Here is a 19,547-nt window from a genome sequence, read left to right on the forward strand (position 1 = left end):
TCATCTGTCTCCAGATTTTCATCCTCCCCGATTGACACTTTGTACCTGTTTAAACAATAACTCCTCATCCCTCCTCCCCCCACCCCAGCTCCTGGTGACTACCAAGGTGCCTCCCGTAAGTGGAATCACACAGTATTTATCCTTTTTGTGACATGCCTGGTGATCTTTAACTTAGTTTCCTCTATAAGGAATTTGCTTAAGAAAAGATAGAAATTAAAATTAAGTTAATATTATGAACCTTACCTCTACACTTTGTTTACGGCAATACTTTGCTCTCATTACACTTCGCTTGCCTTCTTATGTGTTAGCAGTTGCTGTTCTCTCTGGATCCCTGTTCTGGAGATTCATTCCAAAATTGCTTTTCCCCAGTCTTCTGAATTTGCAGTTCAGTGTTATATTGTATCCAATAGTAATTGGTAGTGATATCACTAGGTTTTTAGGAAAGTTGAAGCCTTCTTAGTCATATATGGTAATGAAATGTTATAAGGATAAAATGGAAGGCTCCAGAATGTCTTCTTAGTACCTGGGACAGATTGAAGTCTGCACAATTTCAGTTACCTTAAGAATGATTCATAGGAGACAGTCAGTAGAATATCATCACTTTGGAATAAGGCATTGCACCTATTAATACATTTATTCCTCAATTCTGTAGATTTTAAAATTCTAAATATGTCTTAAATTTATCTCTTGTTTTCCATCTGTTTTGTCATTGCAAATATAGGACTTTTCCTCCAACTGACTTTCCAGGCTTCTTTCCAGTCCCTGCTTTTGCTTTCCTTCCAGAATGAATTTTCTACAATGTAAATGTGATCTGTCATTCTCTTATTCATAATTCTACATTTTCCTTTTTGCCTGCAGGATAAAGGCCAGCTGCTTTAGTATAAAAGATCTTACTTCTTTTATTCTCATCACTAAGATACTCCCACCTAAAACTACCTGCAGTTCCTGGAAAACACTGGTTTCTCGTAGCTCCAGTTTCTGTTCAGACATCACTACCTCCAGAAGGCATTCTCAGACCTACCTGGGACCTGCCTACCTTTCTCCTCAGGGGTCCCATAGCATATCCTACCAGTTCTGAGAAATCTGGATTGAAAGTTGTATCATTATTTTACATAGTATTAAGAAAATCAACTCCAGATGGCTCAGACAGTAAAGTATCTGCTTGCAATGTGGGAGACCTGGGTTTGATCCCTTTGTCAGGAAGATCCCCTGGAGAAGAGCATGGCAACCCACTCCAGTATTCTTGCCTGGAGAATCCCATGAACAGAGGAGCCTGGTGGACTATATAGTCCATGTGATCGCAGAGTCAGACACGGCTGAGCGACTAACACTTCACTTTTACTTTTAGACATAGAGATGGACTTCCCTGGTGGCTCAAATGGTAAAGAATTTGCCTGCAATGCAGGAGACCTGAGTTCGATCCCTGGGTTGGGACGATCCCCTGGAGGCGGGCATGGCAACCCACTCTGTTATTCTTGCCTGGAGAATCCCCAGGGACAGAGAAGCCCCGTGGGCTACAGTTCATGGGGTCACAAAGAGTCGAACAGATTGACCAACTAAGCACAGCACAGATATAGAAATAACCAGCCATTGTAAGGCACCATTGAGTTCATGGATTGTCGCTGTTGTTTAGTCGCTTCAATCGTGTCTTACTCTTCGTGACCCTGTGGACTGTAGCCTGCCAGGCTCCTCTGTCCATGGGATTTCCCAGGCAAGAATATTGGAATAGATTATTAATTCCTTCTCCAGGGGATCTTCTCTACCCAGGGATTGAACCCACATCTCCTGCATTGGCAGGCAGATTCTATACCATTGAGCTACTAAGGAACTGCGAGTTCATGGATAATAAATCTCAAATTCACAGATGTTAATAGGTGAATAAATATGCAGTACTGATGAAATAAATATAGCATATCTTTTAACTGGGTATGATTATTTGCCTGTTACTAGCTTCTATTTAATACTACGTTCCTTCAGGTTTTTCAAGTGTGAGGAAATAAGACTTGGTTTATCTTAAATTCTTAAAGCCTTTACATTTTGAAAGCACATAACTATAGTGTTCAGTGATTGTTGCAAAGTACTTTTACATTCTTATGAAGTTGTTTTGACATTGGATATTTTATGTATTTTGCATAATTTCTGTAAAGAAACATATCTTTACAGGCTGCCAAATCTCTGTTCCATCTAGCCTGAGAAAAGCACACAATTAGTCCTTTTGCTAACAGCCTAAGTTTATTGTAGAATAGGAATTAGAATTGTAGAATAGTAGAGTTGGGATGAAACCTTATAGATCACCTAATCCAGCCTATACAGTTGTTTTTTTTTTTTTTTAATCTTTATTGAATTTGCTATATCATTGCTTTTGTTTTATGTTTTGGTTTTTTGGCTGCAAGGCATTTGGAATCTTAGCTCCCTGACCAGGGATTGAACCCACATCCCCTTCCCAGTAGCCTCTCAGTACCTTTCTTCTCCACTTAAAATCAGCTCTAATTGATTTCTAGTGTGAACAACTAAGACTGTTGTGTGGTGTGGTATCAGAGAGCCTGAACCTGAATCCTGCAGTGGGTTCTTGGCATGGCTGTGTCCCAAGCTGTCTGCCCTTGCATGCACTTAAGTACTCAGATTCTTCATTTCTAAAATAAAAGGTGGTTTCAAGTTCTTTTCAGCTCTAAAATTGTTATTTTTGCTCCTGCTGATTGGCCAGTGGTGTGCTAATATGCTCATCACTGGCTGCCAAGTCCAGCAGGTACCACCAAAATTCTGCTCCCAGTTGTTTGAGTATGGCGTTGTTCTTTTCCTGTTCCAGCAATTCCTGGGTTCTTTGCCTGTGTTTAACCCTGTTGGTTCGCAAGTGTTTACTGGTATTGTGCGCTGCTTGCATCTTGACAGGTGTAAAAATGTTCTTTGTTCTCTGTTTAGTGATCTGATTGAAGGGAAAAAAATGCTCTAGGCACCAGTAGGTTTCGAGGTTTCCGTGGTAATGTTGATTCAGACGAGAGCTCCTTAGTGAGTGGAGATTTGAAGTCATAAATTACATTTTAATGCAGTACTGTTGGCCAAGAGATTCACAATTTAAAGAGACCAACCTTTTAATATTTTTTTTTTTTTTTTAACATAGGCACAGTGGAATAACTAAGAAACAGTTTTTCAGGGAAGCTAACAACTTAAGTGTTGTAAGTGCTGCCTCACTGTAGGGTTATAGTCATTAGCTCTGCGATTGTCTTTGGAAAAAAGAAAAGAGGAAGAAGGAGCTTAAAGGTCATCCACTTTGAAACCTAGCTTCGGATGGAAAGAATCTCCTTGTGGCTTCCTGACCCCTAATCTATGTCCTTTCCACCATATGAAAATAAAAAAGCTAAACATTACTTTGTCTTTCATCTTACCTTAGTAAACTCAGATGATTTCTTGATGGTTTCATTTGTCACCACAACAGAAATTGATAGTACTTTTTTATATGGTCATGCTAGTCTCAGGAACAGCAGGGTACACTGGGTTGTCCGTGAAGATGATGGCTATTTGTTGAGAGAGCTGCTTTTGTATCTTCTAGGGAAAAAGGTGGAAAGAGTTTATTAATCAGTCATTCAGATTCAGGTTTAACAAACATTTCATTCATTGAATGCCAGATGTGTTAGGAGCTTTCACCTATATAGAAATGGTTTATAATAAAGTATTAAACAGTCCTATAATGGTCTTCAGATTTAGCTGGGAAAATATTTTAAAAATTAACACACGTGAAGCATCTCTAAAAAGGTTAAGGGCCAAACTGCAATACTAACTATAAAAATAAATCAGAAGTTTAGATCCAAGGATTAATGTGAGCTGGAGGACCTGGGGATAGTACAGGCATACCTCATATTACTGCATTTCACTTTATTGTGCTTCACAGATATTGTTTCTTTTTCTTTTTTTTTTTTTAACAAATGGAAGGTCTGCGTCAACCCTGCATCAAGTGAGTCTATTGATGCCATTTTTCCAACAGCATTTGCTCACTTCATGTCTCTGTGTCACATTTTGACAATTCTTGCAATATTTCAAACTTTTTCATTATTATTGTATTTGTTCTGGTGGTCTGTGATCTGTTAATTTTGATGTTGCTATTGGATCACTGAAGGCTCAAGATGATGGTTAGCATTTTTTTTAGCAATAAAGTATTTTTAATTCATGGGATTTTTTAGACACAGTGCCATTGCACACCTAATAGGTGACAGTATAGTGTGGACATAACTTTGATACGCATGGAAGCCAAACACTGTGTGCGATGTGGTTTATTGTGACATTTGCTCTATTGCAGTGGTCTGGAGGCAGACCCACAGCATCTCTGAGGTCTGCTTGGATATGTAGCAGTGGGACTTGAGTGATGTACCTGTGGTACTTTGAGAGGGCAGCAGGTCAGAGAAGAGAGAACTATTCAGGGAAAGTGATGGGTCCTAATCAAAGAAAGACCAGCAGAGAGGAAGAGTGTGGCGTACGCCTGGAGATTGAAGTAAGGAAATTGCTGGACTGACCTTGGTGTTATCCAGTCATGTGAAGTGACAGTGAGGCTGTAGCTGGATGAAAAGCTTGAAGAGTTTGTACCTGAAATGGACCATAGGAAGTTTGAGAAACCGTTGTTTCTAGTGCGTATTAGAAAGGGTTGTTTTGTGTATTCTCCTACATTCTCTGTTTTCTTTTGTTTTTCTTCAGACTCCCTCGAACCCACTTATCAGCAGCTTCAGAAAATGAAACTGGACAAGAGCCCCTTTGTGGTTGTCTCTGTGGTTGGACAGGAGCTCCTGACAGCTGGCCATCACGGGGCCTCTGTGGTTGTCTTAGAAGCTGCTCTGAAGATTGGCACCTGCAGCCTCAAGCTGAGAGGTTCCGTTTTCTCTGCACTGAGCAGTGCTTACTGGTCTCTCGGGAACACAGAGAAGAGCACTGGATACATGCAGCAGGACTTGGATGTAGCCAAGACCTTAGGTAGAGTTATGTTTTTCTCCTTTATTTGAGTGCAGAAAGGAAATGAAGAAAACGGATTAACCTGACATGAATGGGATTGAAATGTGCAATGAAAACATGTGCAGTGAAAAGTGATTCTACCTCTAGAACATTCTGTGTTTTAGAGTACTCAAGTCTTCAGGGCTTTACATTTAACAAGATATCAGTGTTCCAAAAGGACAAAAGATATGGATGAACATGCACATTGCCTTCTCAGATATATGGGCTCACTGATTTAATATCTCAAATGGTAGTATTTGTGGGATCTTTCACTTAAATTTACATTTTTGCCTACAAGAATGTGCCATCATTTTGTTGGAGTAGACAGTGCAGAGCAGTGGTTTAGAGTGTGAACTGAGGAACCAAGCTGCTGAGTTTAGAATCTTGACTCTGCTACTTACTGGCTGTGTGACTTTTGGCAAGTTGCCCAACCTCTCTGTGCTGCCGTTTCCTCATTTAAAAAAAAAAAGTGGTTTATGATAATCATCACATTTGATTATTTAAGGACTTGGAAGATTGCAGTAAGAGAAGAGATGTGGTGAGTCTACTGTTGACATACTTGTAAAAAAGCAACATATAATAGGTTTGGAGTCAAGTGACTGAACCAACCAACAAGATCATGGTTGTTCAGAACCAAGGCAATGACCTCTCATTTCCAGGAAACTTATGTCCCTGGCTGCAGTTATATGTTGTAACATCAATAACGGTTGTTCAGAAGTTTAACTTCTAGGACCATAACTTCCCACATGGAGTCTTTTAGAGGAAGAAAAAAAAAAAGGCAAATGAAATTTTAACTAGTAAACCTGTGGCTTTCAAATTAAGATGGCCTTTATATATTATAAATAATGCTGTAACTTAGAGAAATATTCTCTTTTTTTTTTTTTAAACCCAATTCAGGTGACCAGACAGGAGAATGCCGAGCTCATGGGAACCTGGGCTCTGCATTCTTCTCCAAGGGAAATTACCGGGAGGCTCTCACTAACCACAGGCATCAGTTGGTGCTTGCCATGAAACTCAAGGATCGAGAGGTAGGAAGTTTACCTGAAGACCAAAACCAGTTTGTTTGAAACATGAGATATTTTTCTTTTTTGATGCTCAAAATGTTTTAATTATCTTAATATATTACTTTCAGAAGTTGATAATCATTGCTTCTAGCTTTCATCAACAAAGAGGTGTTGGACATCTGTCACATACAGGGCTTGGGGATATAGAGATAAATGAGACTTGGCTTCTGACCTCAGGATCTAGTAGCTTGTCAGGTGCAGTGTTCTTATGCTCTTCACATGTGCTGTGGATATGTGTAAAACTAGCCAAAAGCTGTATCAGTATGATATATCCATTAAATTAAGGAAGCACACATTATGCTTTGTCAGGGATGGAGTAGTATTGCTACGAATCCTTCACACTGTTTCTTTGGTGGATTTTAACTCTGGTGATAGAGACATATTCAGTCTCATCAAGAGAGCTGAATTGTAATGACAGAGAAATATCACCTTAGTCTTTTCTAGATAAATGAAATGTAAAATTCTTAGAGACTTGATGTCTAGTAGATGCTCATGATGGTCCCTGCAGAGTGGAAAGAGGGTGGGGTTTGGTGGGAGACAGACCCAGATTTGACTGCCTGCTCCAATTCATCTTGGCTTGGGAATTTTGGGGAAGTTGTTGTTTAACTTCTCTTTGCCTCTTATTTCTCATTCAGAAAATGATGATTCCATTCATTCTGTACACAGTTGTGATAGGATTATAAATAATATATGTAAAGTACCTAACATGGTACCTGGAATTCCATAAATGGTAATAGTAATATAATATTATAAATGAGAAAGAGAAGGTTAATAGCTGAGGCAACAATAAATTTATGAATTAATCTATATGGTGGGAAATAAGTTCAGTTACATTTGTATCTTAGAATTTCACTGTAGGACATTATGGAGATTAATTATATTATTTAAATGACCCAGGATCTTCATTTCTCTAGAACACAGTCAGGTATTAGAAAGGAATGGTAAAGAAAAAAGCCTTTACTTCAGTGGCATGCTCGAGTCTCCCCTTGGGAATGCTGGACTTCTACAAAGTCTCTCTCATCCATGAGTGTCAGATAAAAGCCTTGGAAAGCTACCAAGGGCTGTGACGTTTTGGCAGTTTTATTCCCAAGAGAGTTGCCTACACACTTTTCTCTTTGCCTATTTACTCTTAGTTTACAAGTAATCCTTATAAGCCAGATGATCTGATTTCTTGATGTTAAAAGGATGAAAAACAGGGCTCAGCTTTCTAGAGACAAATATACTGATAGCATTAAGAAGTTAAGGCAGGTTTAAAAACTAAAATAGCATAGGTATCTAGATAGGGCCATTTAGTGTAGGGACAGATAGCTGTAAGTATGTCAAGAGCTGGGTTTATACCCTGTTTTCCTAACCTTTGAGGTGTATATGTTAGCCAAATTACTGGATAGATTAGAAAGACTTTTAATTAGGGGCAGAGGGTTGTGATAGGTATTAAAAAAGGAAAGCATCCTAATTCACTGCCAAGATTCTGTCCTTCCAGAGGAGGCAGGAAGTGATATAGACTTGAGGAAACTCTGTGAAACAGGCAGAACTCAAGCTGGCCTCTGAGAGAGATGTAGAAATTGGCATATGAGGTCTAAAACAGGTATTTTCCACCATTCTATTATATATATCATGTATATAGTCACAGATTCTTGGTTTTTAAAATATGTAATATATATTAGTTATATCTAATTACATAAATATTATACATGAAAATATTTTCCTCTTAATGTTAAACATTTCTTCATTTTATTAAATGGTCTTCATTTTATTAAATGAAGGTCTTTTATCATCATGCATTTAATCTATCTCCCTACTGTTATACAGGCTTCCCAGGTGGTACTAGTGGTATAGAACCCACCTGCCAATGCAGGAGACATAAAAGACACGGGTTCAAGCCCTGTGTCGGGAAGATTCCCTGGAGGGCATGGCAGCCCACTCCCGTATTCTCCCCTGGACAGGGGAGCCTGATGGGCTACAGTACAGTCCATCGGATTGCAAAGAGTCAGACATGACTGAAGTGATCGCACACACGCACTGTTACACGTTTAGTTTGTTTCAAATTTTTTGGTATTGTAAAATCCAGAAAAACTTGTTTGTAGATCAGTCTTTGAACATATCTTTCATTATTTCCTTTGGTTAAATGGACTTAGAACATTAAGACTTCTGATATGGATTGCTAAATTCCTCTCAGAAGGGCTGTGTCTATTTCAGTTCTACGAACAGTGGATAAAAGCTAACAATAGGCATTATTGTTAAAACTAAAAGGTCAGCTTGGTGTTTAAAAGTGGTATGTTATTATTTTGATTTACATTTCTATGCTTGCTATTGGGTTGACTATTTAAAAATTTTCTTTTATAAAGATTTTTAATTTTCAAACTATTTTCTGTTGCAATATTGGTTATTTTATATTGATGTGATTTTGGACATTGCTGTGTCATTCTACTGACCTGTTGGGCAATTTGTGTTCTAGTTTTATTTACTCTTGCTCTATATTTTTCATATACTACAAATCCCATATCATCATTATTATTCTTAATGTCTAGGATATTCTTGTCTCTCCCTCTCCCACCAAATGAATTTTAAAATCATTTTGTCAAATTTTGGAGACTCTCCTATTGTGGTATTTACTGAAACTTTATTAAATTTACATGTTATGGATAACTTGATGTAGTTAATAGTTGATCTTCTATTTAAGAGCCTGGTCTATTCTGTCATTTACTCTTTTATACCCCTCACTGATCTACACTTTTGGAGAGTAGATATTTAATATATACTGTTGGAAATGGGATACTTTTTCATTGTGTCTTTCCTAAAAATTAGTTACTAATGGCATATAGAAAAGGTGTTTACTTTGCAGATTTTATAAGTGACCATGCAAAAATTCTCTCATCATAGCTCATGGTTTTTTGTTGATTTCCTTAGATTTTCTTGTAATGCAGACTTTTTGCAAATAATGACAGTTTTGTGCATTTCTATCCTTATGTTATACCCCTACTTTTTCTTTTCTTTTAGTTATTGCCCTGGTTAGAACTTTGAAAACTCTTCCCCCCAAAGCAATCATACCCTTTGAGTATAAAAAGTTTGGAGGATGTACTTTTGAATGATTATCCTCCTCTAACATTGTGTCTGTGACCTCGAATTGTATCCTGGTTTTTCTTCTGCATTGTTTTGATATTGAAATAAAGTACGGGAAGCTGCCTTTTGAAGCAGAGATTAACCACTTAAATACTATGACTGGTGAGAAAACCAAGCCGCATCTTTCTGCCTCTTACATCTTTGCTATAATACATTTTAAGGTTTTACCAAGTAAGAAGAAGCAGCCTGAAACCACTGTCCACTTACCTTAAAGAGCAGTATGTTTTTCTTTTGTACAACTGTTCTCAGATACTCAATAGGAGAGAGCAGGCACTTTCATTCTAACTAGCCTTCTATCTATGTTAGCAGTTGCAAAATAAATTTCAGGTAGCCACAGAGACCTTCCTGTGAGCTAATTTTAATTGTCAGAAGAGTGCATGAGTTACATTGTTTTAGAAATGTTATTCTCTATTCAGGAAATCTGATATACACATATGCTGATGACTTGGAAGTTTTTGTTTTATTTTTTATCAGTCTGATTTCTCTCCTGGGCTTCATATTTCTTTATCCAAATACATCCTGGACACCCGTCTTCAGTTTAATATGCCCGACTTAGCCCTCGATCAGTGCTGACTTCTGCTGTCACCATTTGTCCTCTTGCCCAAGCCACCTCACTCGCATGTTTGATTTGTTACTGGGTTCTCTTCTTTCTATAAAAGAAATCTCTTTTCTGGTGCCTTCCTTCTGCCATATCATCTTGTCTGGACTGTTGCAGTAGCCTCCTCTCAGAACTTTCTGTACTTTTTAACAGGTGCTCTCCTCCAAGCAAAGAAGAGAAGGTGTCTACTACCTGAATCTGTGATTGTAGCCTGAAGCTACTGCCATAAGAATTTAACTTTTTCAAGTGTGGTGTAGTGGCCAAGAGTGTGAACTTAGTTATTAGACACACTTGGGATTGAATGTTGGCTTGGCCACTTATTATTATGTCCCTGAAACTCTTCTAAGTGTGATGGACATGTGAGTTGTTTCCAATTTTTGGCTGTTATGGAAAAGCTACTATAAATATATATCTTTAGGTAAACATCAGCACTTAACATCTGTTAAATGTTTGGTCATGCATATGTTCAGGTTTATTAAGATTTTTACCAGTTTTCCAAAGTAGTTGTACCAAGTTTTATCATCAGCAATATAAGGGATTGTTGTGTTAGTCACTCAGTCATGTCCAACTCTTTGTGATCCCATAGACTGTAGCCTGCCAGGCTCTGTCCATGAAATTTTCCATGCAAGTATACTGGAGTAGGTTGCCATTTCCTTACTGAGCCACAGTAAGGATTCAAAAAAGCATTATTATGGGTGTTATCATTGTCATGATCATTTAAATGATTCATATGAATGTTGCATATCCTGTATAAGATCAGTTTTTATTGTAGTGTAAAATTGTTTTCCTCCAGATAGTCAGGTAAACTGGACACTGTTAGAAAAAGTATGGTTAGGAGCTCTGCACACCTCTTGTCGCACTGGACTATTTAAGTACTCTAATTTGTGAAATCTGTTTTAACTCTGCCCTGATACTAGTTTCTTCTTTTTCTGAACCATCATTGACAGAGCTCTTTTAGTTACCCTTCTAAAATTCATTTCAGATCAGGTAATTTTCCTGCTTAAAAGCCTTTGACAACTTTTTGTTGCCTTTAAAATAAAGTCCAAATTCCTCCATAATCTTCTTCTTTAACTTTTCTTCAACTGCTCTGTGTGTCAGACACCTTATAATCTGTTCATATAAGTCTATTTGCCATACTTTGTTAAAAGTGCCTTATACTTTATCCTCTGTGTGTTTACTTATTATGGTCCCTCTGCATAGAAGATCTTTTCCTTGACTCCTCAGCAATGTTTTCTGTCATCCAGGTTTGTTTGAATTGTCTCTGCTCACTAAAGCTCTTTCTCAGTTTCTGTTTTTTTCTATCCAATATTATACAAATATTGGTGAAGGCCAGTTTACCAATCCTTCTTTCTCTTTTTTTTAATGGTTAGTGCCTTCTGTGTCCTGTTTAAGAAAATGTTTGTGTATCCCAAGGTCGTGAAGCTAGTCTCCTGTAAGGCTTTATTGTTTTACCTTTACATTTTGCTCTGCTGCCACCTGGAGTTTACTTTTGTGTTTGGGTTGGCGCAGGTATCAAACTTCAGTCCCCCCATGTGAATACCCAGTTGCCCCAGCACCGTGTATTCACAGGACTGCACTGGGTGCCACTTTTGTCAGAGACAAGGTGATGTGTGCTATTGATCTCTTTGTCTGTCTTTATGACAGTAGCATATTACTTAATTACTGTAGCTTGTTATTGACTCTAGAAATTCTTATGGCTTTGTTCTTCAAAACTGTTTTGGCCATTCCAGGTTCTTTACATTCATATATATGTTGGGTGGCTCAAGGGTGAAGAATCTGCCTTCAAGTGTAGGAGACACAGGAGATGCAGATTCAATCCCTGGGTCAGGAAGATCCCTTGGAGGAGGAAATGGCAACCCACTCCAGTATTTTTTCCTGGAAAATTTCATGGACAGAGGAGCCTGGTGGGCTATAGTCCATGGGGTCTCAAAGAGTCCAACACGACTGAGTGATTGAGCATACAGCACATAAATATATAAAACATATATATGTCTTAGAATTAGCTTATAGTCCCCCCTCCCTTCACTCAAACATCCTGCTGAAATTTTGATTGGGGTAGCATTGAATCTATAAATATATTTGAATTTCATAGTCCATGGACATGGTATGTTTCTTCATTTATTAGGTCTTGTAAAATCTCTTCCAGCAATGTTTTATAGTTTTCAATATAGAACTATTGTATATCTTTGTTTAGTTTTATCCTTAGGTTTTCTGTGTGTGTGTGTACATGTATGCATGCACACACCTGGGTGTGTTATTGTAAATGATATTGTTACATTTTATTTTTCCCTGGTCCCCCTTTTTCTAGCTGGATGTTCATTGACCCTTGGAATAAGTATGTTTGTTCAGCCATCCATATTCCCATACTGCTTGGTTTTTTGCTATTGTGTTTTTACCATTACATAAGTAGTATATGAGTTATTGATGTAAAAGATTAAAACACAATCCATTCCAGAAGTGATCACTGTTACCAGCTTGAAGTGTATTGTTTAGATCTATGCCATCTGCTTTGGTAGCCACTGATACATGTGGCTGTTGAGCATTTACAATGTGTGTGCTTTTAATTGAGATGTGCCATAAATGCAAAATACACACTGGACTTTGAAGGCTTAGAATGAAAAAAGAGTGCTGAGTATTTCATTACTAAGTCTGCATATTGATGGCAATATAGTGATATTTTAGATACATTGAGTTAAATAAAATATGTTATAAAAGTTAATTTTATTTTTCTTTTATCTTTTTCTGTGGTTGCTAGAAAGTTTAAATTATTATGTTTGTATTATACACCATGGCTCTAGCTATTTTCTTTTATGGCTTTGTTTTTCTGGATGGGAATATGATACTGTTTTCCAAATGATTTTTTCACTCAATAGTCTTGAACCTCTTTTCATGTTAGAACATACAGATCAACTGTGTTCTTTTGAACTTCTTTGTAGTATATGTATTATGAATGTGCCATTCATCTGCTGGTGGAATGTTCAGGGAGGTTTGTTTTTCCTTTTACAAACATGTCTGCAGGAGAAAAGACCTTTTACAAGTCTTTTTATACACATTTAGGACGAGAGTAGTGTGTGACAAGTGGGATTGCTGGATCAACAAGTATTATACTTTAAGTTAAAAGAGTTTCCCCAATGATCACCGTAAGGGATATTTTAAACCCATTAGCACATAACATTAATTTTTAGATTTTTTTCAAATTGTTTGGCAGACTGTAGCCCTTAGTGATACCTCAGTTATGGTGCCTATTGATTATTTGTTTGTAATATGGTCTTCTGACATTATTAACTGGCAGCTTCTGGGGGGAAAGGAGGATAACTTACTTATATTGATTATCTCATTTATTAATTAATTCATTCAAAGCATGCTTACCACGTGATTACTGGGTGCCCAGTGCTATAATGCCTTTGGGTGTAAAGCTGAATCTGCTATTGCTCCTGCCCTCAAGGAGTGCAAGTCTGGCAGACCTCCTGCAGTGTTCCAGCCCCATACTGGTGAATGCTTGTCGCCTGGAGGAAGAGCACTGAGGGTGTGCAGTGGGTACAGTGTGCTCTCTCTTTGGCTCTTGTAAATGCTGGTCTTTGTTCACTCAGATCTGGAGAGGGAACGTTATGAAGCCCAGGAGATTACTGGGTTTAGGAATATTGATACCTAATATTGATACCTTTACTCATTTTTTTTCTTTGCTGTCAGTAACTAAAATCTAAAATACACATTTAATGAGGATACTTTTTATATTTTCATAATGCTTCCCACATTGCTAAGTCACTTCAGTCGTGTCTGACTCTGTGCGACCCCATAGACAGCAGCCCACCAGGCTCCTCCGTCCCTGGGATTCTCCAGGCAAGAACACTGGAGTGGGTTGCCATTTCCTTCTCCAATGCATAAAAGTGAAAGTGAAGTCGCTCAGTTGTGTCCGACTCTGTGCGACCCCATGGACTGCCGCCTACCAGGCTCCTCTGTCCATGGGATTTTCCAGGCAAGAGTACTGGAGTGGGGTGCCATTGCCTTCTCTGGCCTCCCACATTAAAGATCTTTTAAAATGAAATTTCACTGTTTGTGATTTTGAAAATTAAAGGTAAATCGTAATCCTTATCAGTTTATGACACCTGTGGGTTCACAGGAACAGTTAGTGTCTCCCCAGAGAAACCACTTGACTTTGTGAGAAGATTGAGCCTTCTGGATTTCTTTCAGGATGTAACTACAGGAAATTAATTAGATGATTTTTTATGACATCATCCTGAACAGCACTTTCTCTGAAAACAATGCTGTTTTTCTTGGACCTTTTTGCAGACATTTTCTACACTGTGTATATTAGTATATTAGTAGCCCTAATGTGAGATCCATGCAAAGGTTTGTGGGGCAGGGGGTGGCATGTGTTTGAGAGAGAGAGACAAAGAAGGAATGCAGAGAGGTAATAATTTTACTTTCAGTAGTACAGGAGAGTAGGTTAAAAGGTGAAAAACATTCCATTTTAGCAGAGAGCCATATCCTCAGAGGGAATATTAAGTTCAGGAGGTGAATGCTTGGCAACCTTGCCAGTGGTGTGTTTATCTTACAGGCTTTTGAGAAACAAATAAGAGTGTTAAGCTGTAACTCAGCAAATCACTGAAGACGGTAGGACTTGGAAAGTGGACGTTTGGTGGAGAATGGAGATAAGACATAAATTTCTTGATTGTGCTCTTTGTGTAAATTGGCTCAGTCAGACCTTTGGGGCCTGTAATGAGTTATTAAAAGCTCTTTTTCTCTTGCTGGCAGAATAGTTATTACATCAAAATAAATGGGCACACCCAGTGAATATGTGTGTGTGTGTATGTAACGTATGATGTGTTTGCAAATCTTTGTGCCCTCAGCTTTTCCATTTTTTCTGGCTATAATTTTTTCAAGTTTGATTTATCATAACTCATCCATTATATTTTTGGTTGTCCTCTTCCAGCTATAGCATTTTGCATTCTCCTTCTCTTCAGGGTAGCAGGAGTTTCAGACTAGAATTGGGAGATCTCAGTTTGAGTCCTGATTTTGCCACCAGCAGCTATGTATCATGGGCGGACCTCTTCTGGAAACTCTTGGTTGCTGGTTTCTGTAAACAGAAAGATCAGATCAGATGACTTTTAGAGTCATATTGCCCAAGGCAGTAGCCATTAGCCACATATTTAAATTAAGTAGAATTAAATAAAGTAGAAGGATCTTTGGTCTGAGTGGAAGGAGAGAGTGGTGGTATCATCTCTGCATCAGTGAGATTGGGCGTGCTCACCTTGACTACATGGCCAGTGGCCTGTTCTTGCAGCACTGTCTATGGGGAGCCACCTCTTCCTGTATCGCAAAAGGTGATAGAATAGGGCAGGGACTAAGATATCAGATCAGTCACTCAGTCGTGTCCGACTCTTTGCCACCCCATGAATCACAGCACGCCAGGCCTCCCTGTCCATCACCAACTCCCGGAGTTCACTGAGACTCACGTCCAACGAGCCCGTGATGCCATCCAGCCATCTCATCCTCTGTTGTCCCCTTCTCCTCCTGCCCCCAATCCCTCCCAGCATCAGTCTTTTCCAATGAGCCAACTCTTCGCATGAGGTGGTCAAAGTACTGGAGTTTCAGCTTTAGCATCATTCCTTCCAAAGAAATCCCAGGGCTGATCTCCTTCAGAATGGACTGGTTGGATCTCCTTGCAGTCCAAGGGACCCTCAAGAGTCTTCTCCAACACCACAGTTCAAAAGCATCAATTCTTCGGCACTCAGCCTTCTTCACAGTCCAACTCTCACATCCATACATGACCACAGGAAAAACCATAGCCTTGACTAGACGAACCTTTGTTGGCAAAGGAATGTCTCTGCTTTTGAATATGCTATCTAGGTTGGTCATAACTTTCCTTCCAAGGAGTAAGCGTCTTTGAATTTCATGGCCGCAGTCACCATCTGTAGTGATCTTGGAGCCCCCAAAAATAAAGTCTGACACTGTTTCCCCATCTGTTTCCCATGAAGTGATGGGACCAGATGCCATGATCTTCATTTTCTGAATGTTGAGCTTTAAGCCAACTTTTTCACTCTCCTCTTTCACTTTCATTAAGAGGCTCTTTAGTTCCTCTTCACTTTCTGCCATAAGGGTGGTGTCCTCTGCATATCTGAGGTTATTGATATTTCTCCCGGCAATCTTGATTCCAGTTTGTGTTTCTTCCAGTCCAGCGTTTCTCATGTTGTACTCTGCATATAAGTTAAATAAACAGGGTGACAATATACAGCCTTGACGAACTCCTTTTCCTATTTGGAACCAGTCTGTTGTTCCACGTCCAGTTCTAACTGTTGCTTCCTGACCTGCATACAAATTGGGCCCATGAAAAAAGTACTTTATATCATTTACTAAAAATCACCAGATCTAGCCCTCTCTTTTATCTTAAGGAATAGGAAGCCTATAGAAATAAGTGACTTGGCCTAAGATCAACGGTAAATTGCTTAAAGCTGTTATATTTAGGAATAGTTTTTTTTTTTTTTGTCATTGTGTGGCAGTTTACTTCTAAAGATCCTAAATTTGTCAAGTATCTTCTGTATAATGATACAATTTGTAGAATGTTAACTGAGTCCTAGTTATTTGAAATCATGATTATCAGCAATAACTAATTATTATTATATATATGTGATTAATGTTTACTATTTCCAAATACATTTCTTATTGCCTTATATAGTATCTTCTTGTCACAAAACCCCAGAGCATGTTTTTAGGTTTCCAGAATGGACTTTTGTATTGCTTGATATAGTTGAGTAACTTCGCAGAGAGACAGGCTCCCTGGGCTATACCAAAAGCCTTTTGCTTGGTTATGCATATACTTCCCATGAGAGCTGAGAGATACAAGTATAAAGAGTCAAAGGACTCAGAGACAGGTAGACTGACATAGTGGAGACTACAGTGCCATGTGAGGGCTGAGAGGAGTGTGAGTGCTGTGGTTCCTGAAGGTACTCTGTCAGTGTGTGACGCCGAGACGCTGTCCTGACAGGATAGCTGCCAGATTAACTTGCACTTCCTTGATTTTTATCTTTGGCTTTATCTGTTCTAGGGACCATGGAAACTTCAGGAAGTGAAGCAAGTTACTGATCCTGTTGCTCTTTTATAGATGAGAAAATGAACGCTTAAAGAGTATGAGTGATTTTTCTTTAGGCCACACAGACAATTAAGTGTTAGAATCATAGCCTCGAAAGACAACATGAAATGTGTTCTGCTAGAACCCATGGGAATAGAATTTTGGTACGAATCATTCATTACTCCTGGATGAAATGAATTTTTATCCTGGGTGTCCAGTTTTTAAAAAGGTAATTTCCAAAACAAAAACAACAACAAAAACCATGATTTCCTGCAGTCCATTTTAATTTTGTAAGGACATCACTGAGATTTGTTTAATTTTATGTTATTGTGGGTTAGAACAATTAAAATCTGGTGAAAATAGATTGTAAATACAATACCCTTCCCCTCCACTGGTACAGATGATCCAAATTAGGAACCCTTTCTTATTTTCAACTTTAGTTCACTATTGGGAGAAAAAAACATCAGTTCTCAAAGCAGTAATCAGAATCTTTTATTCCCCCTGAATAAAAGCAGTTTTCTCTAATTATCATAAAATACATATGAATCTCAAAGTTCTCCTTTTCTACAGAGAAATCAAATCCCAAAGAAATCACCATTGAACTACTTGCTGCTTTTATTCCTTAATCTGCATTCTCCTGCAGACTCACTAGCCAGGTGTCTGCTGGTTTCTGGAGGTATAGTACAGCATGCCTTGGGCCTTTCCTGAAGGATAAGAGGTTGAGAGTCCTAAGAATCTTCTAATTTTTTTTTTTTTTTACCATTTTGGTCTCCTATAGCACTTCACTAATTAATCATTTAATTCAACTGATTCTATTTAGAATTTGTGGTAATTAGTTAAGCCTCAATTTTTACTTTAACTATATCTTTTAGGAGGTTTTACTAGACAAACCTGGAGAAGGAAATGGCAACCCACTCCAGTACTCTTGCCTGGATAATCCCATGGACGGAGGAGTCTGGTGAGCTACAGTCCATGGGATTGCAATGAGTCAGACACGACTGAGCCACTTCACTTTCACTAGACGTGGGTAATAATGATTACAGGATGAATAAAGCCTTAAGAAAATAAGCATTCCCAAATTCTCCAGAAATGTTCAGCATAGAAGGAATTGACTGTGCTGATCAAAATTATGAGCAGAATGTGATTAAGATCGAATGCCTGTTCGACTGGGTTCTCACTCCGACATTTACCTGGTTATATGACGTTGAGTACATTACTTACATTTCTTTAAGCTTCAGTCTCCCAATGCCTAAAATAGGGATAATACACAATAAAATGTTTAGCACAGTTTTTAGCATACAGCATGTGGTAAGTTGGTAAGCTGCAGGAGTTGCCATCACCGTCCTCATCATCTTCATCCTCCTCCTCTAGCCACAAAAGCTGTTAGAGAAGTTCTGGTTACTGTGTATACTTGGTGGTATCCTCACTTTGCCTGTTTATCCAATGAAATCTTATTACCAGTTCAGATCCCTCTCTTACCTGAATCCAAATCAGTGAATTACTTATTTTTCCTTTGATACTTTATAGCTTGATCCCAGTGGCTTAGGCTAACCAAGATTTGCGTGCTGATACATTTTAAGTGTTCCTGTAATAAAAGCACTCTGTATTTTGTTGATTTCTTAGCCATCAATGAGACCGTCCTCTAAAACCTGTTACTTTCTGAGTATCAGCTTCTTTGCTTTGCTGCAGTCCAGTGCTGCTTCAGCTAGAGGATCTGAAGCACATGGCCAGCCTTTCCAGACCAAACTTTCTGGCTCCCACCTTATACCGCATCTACTTAATGTTTTCACCATTTCAGTGTTATAAGAGGGTAGAGTGGTAGACCGGAGAAGGTGATGGCACCCCACTCTAGTACTCTTGCCTGGAGAATCCCATGGACAGAGGAGCCTGGTGGGCTGCAGTCCATGGGGTTGCGAAGACTCGGACATGACTGAGCGACTTCACTTTCACTTTTCTCTTTCATGCATTGGAGAAGGAAATGGCAACCCACTCCAGTGTTCTTGCCTGGAGAATCCCAGGGACGGGGGAGCCTGGCAGACTGCCATCTATGGGGTCGCACAGAGTCGGACACAACTGAAGTGACTTAGCAGCAGCAGCAGCAGCAGATTTGGAAAAAAAAAAATTTATTTTTCAGTTTCCTGTTTGCCCACAATAGATGAAACCCTGTCACCTTTTGCTCTAGTGCAGAATACCTTTGTGCATGCTGAACTCAGTCGCTTCAGTCGTGTCTGACTCTTGGTGACTCTTGGTGACTGTAGCCTGCTAGGCCCCTCTGTCTGTGGGATTCTCCAGGCAGGAATACTGGAGTGAGTTGCCATTTCCTCCTCCAGGGGATCTTTCTGACCCAGGGATTGAACCTGCGTCTCTTATGTCTCCTGCATTGGCGGGTTCTTTAACCACTAGGCCACCTGGGACATACCTTTACTGTCTCTAAAAAGCAGTTGGAGTGCTTTCTTTCATAAAGGAGAAGAAGAAAAGGGCATTTTCATATAAGAACAATTATAAGCTCAAGTATGAATATTTCTAGCAGTGACTCTTTCCCAAAGCTTAGCAGAGTCTGATAAGGGTTTCCTTTACTAAATTATTGGGATGGAAGAATATTCAGAACCTGTAAAGCCTGTACTGGGTTTCTGGTTTCTAACATTGTTCAGTTAAAAAGCCACTTTTACTGCATTTGAGGTCTTGTAAGAAAATGATTAGGAAAAAAGAACTGCCAAATCAG

At 38.9% G+C, this 19,547-nt stretch overlaps 1 protein-coding gene across 1 annotated transcript in view; it reads left to right on the top strand.

Moving 5' to 3' along the window:
- TTC28 (tetratricopeptide repeat domain 28) overlaps positions 1–19,547 on the top strand; it is a 582,233-nt gene that overhangs the window by 301,931 nt on the left and 260,755 nt on the right. Inside the window, 2 exon segments of the mRNA XM_070385930.1 lie at positions 4,684–4,956; positions 5,872–6,002. Coding sequence (XP_070242031.1) covers positions 4,684–4,956; positions 5,872–6,002 — 404 coding nt within the window.

This window comes from Bos mutus, chromosome 17 (genome assembly GCF_027580195.1).
Source record: "Bos mutus isolate GX-2022 chromosome 17, NWIPB_WYAK_1.1, whole genome shotgun sequence".
Taxonomy (NCBI): domain Eukaryota; kingdom Metazoa; phylum Chordata; class Mammalia; order Artiodactyla; family Bovidae; genus Bos; species Bos mutus.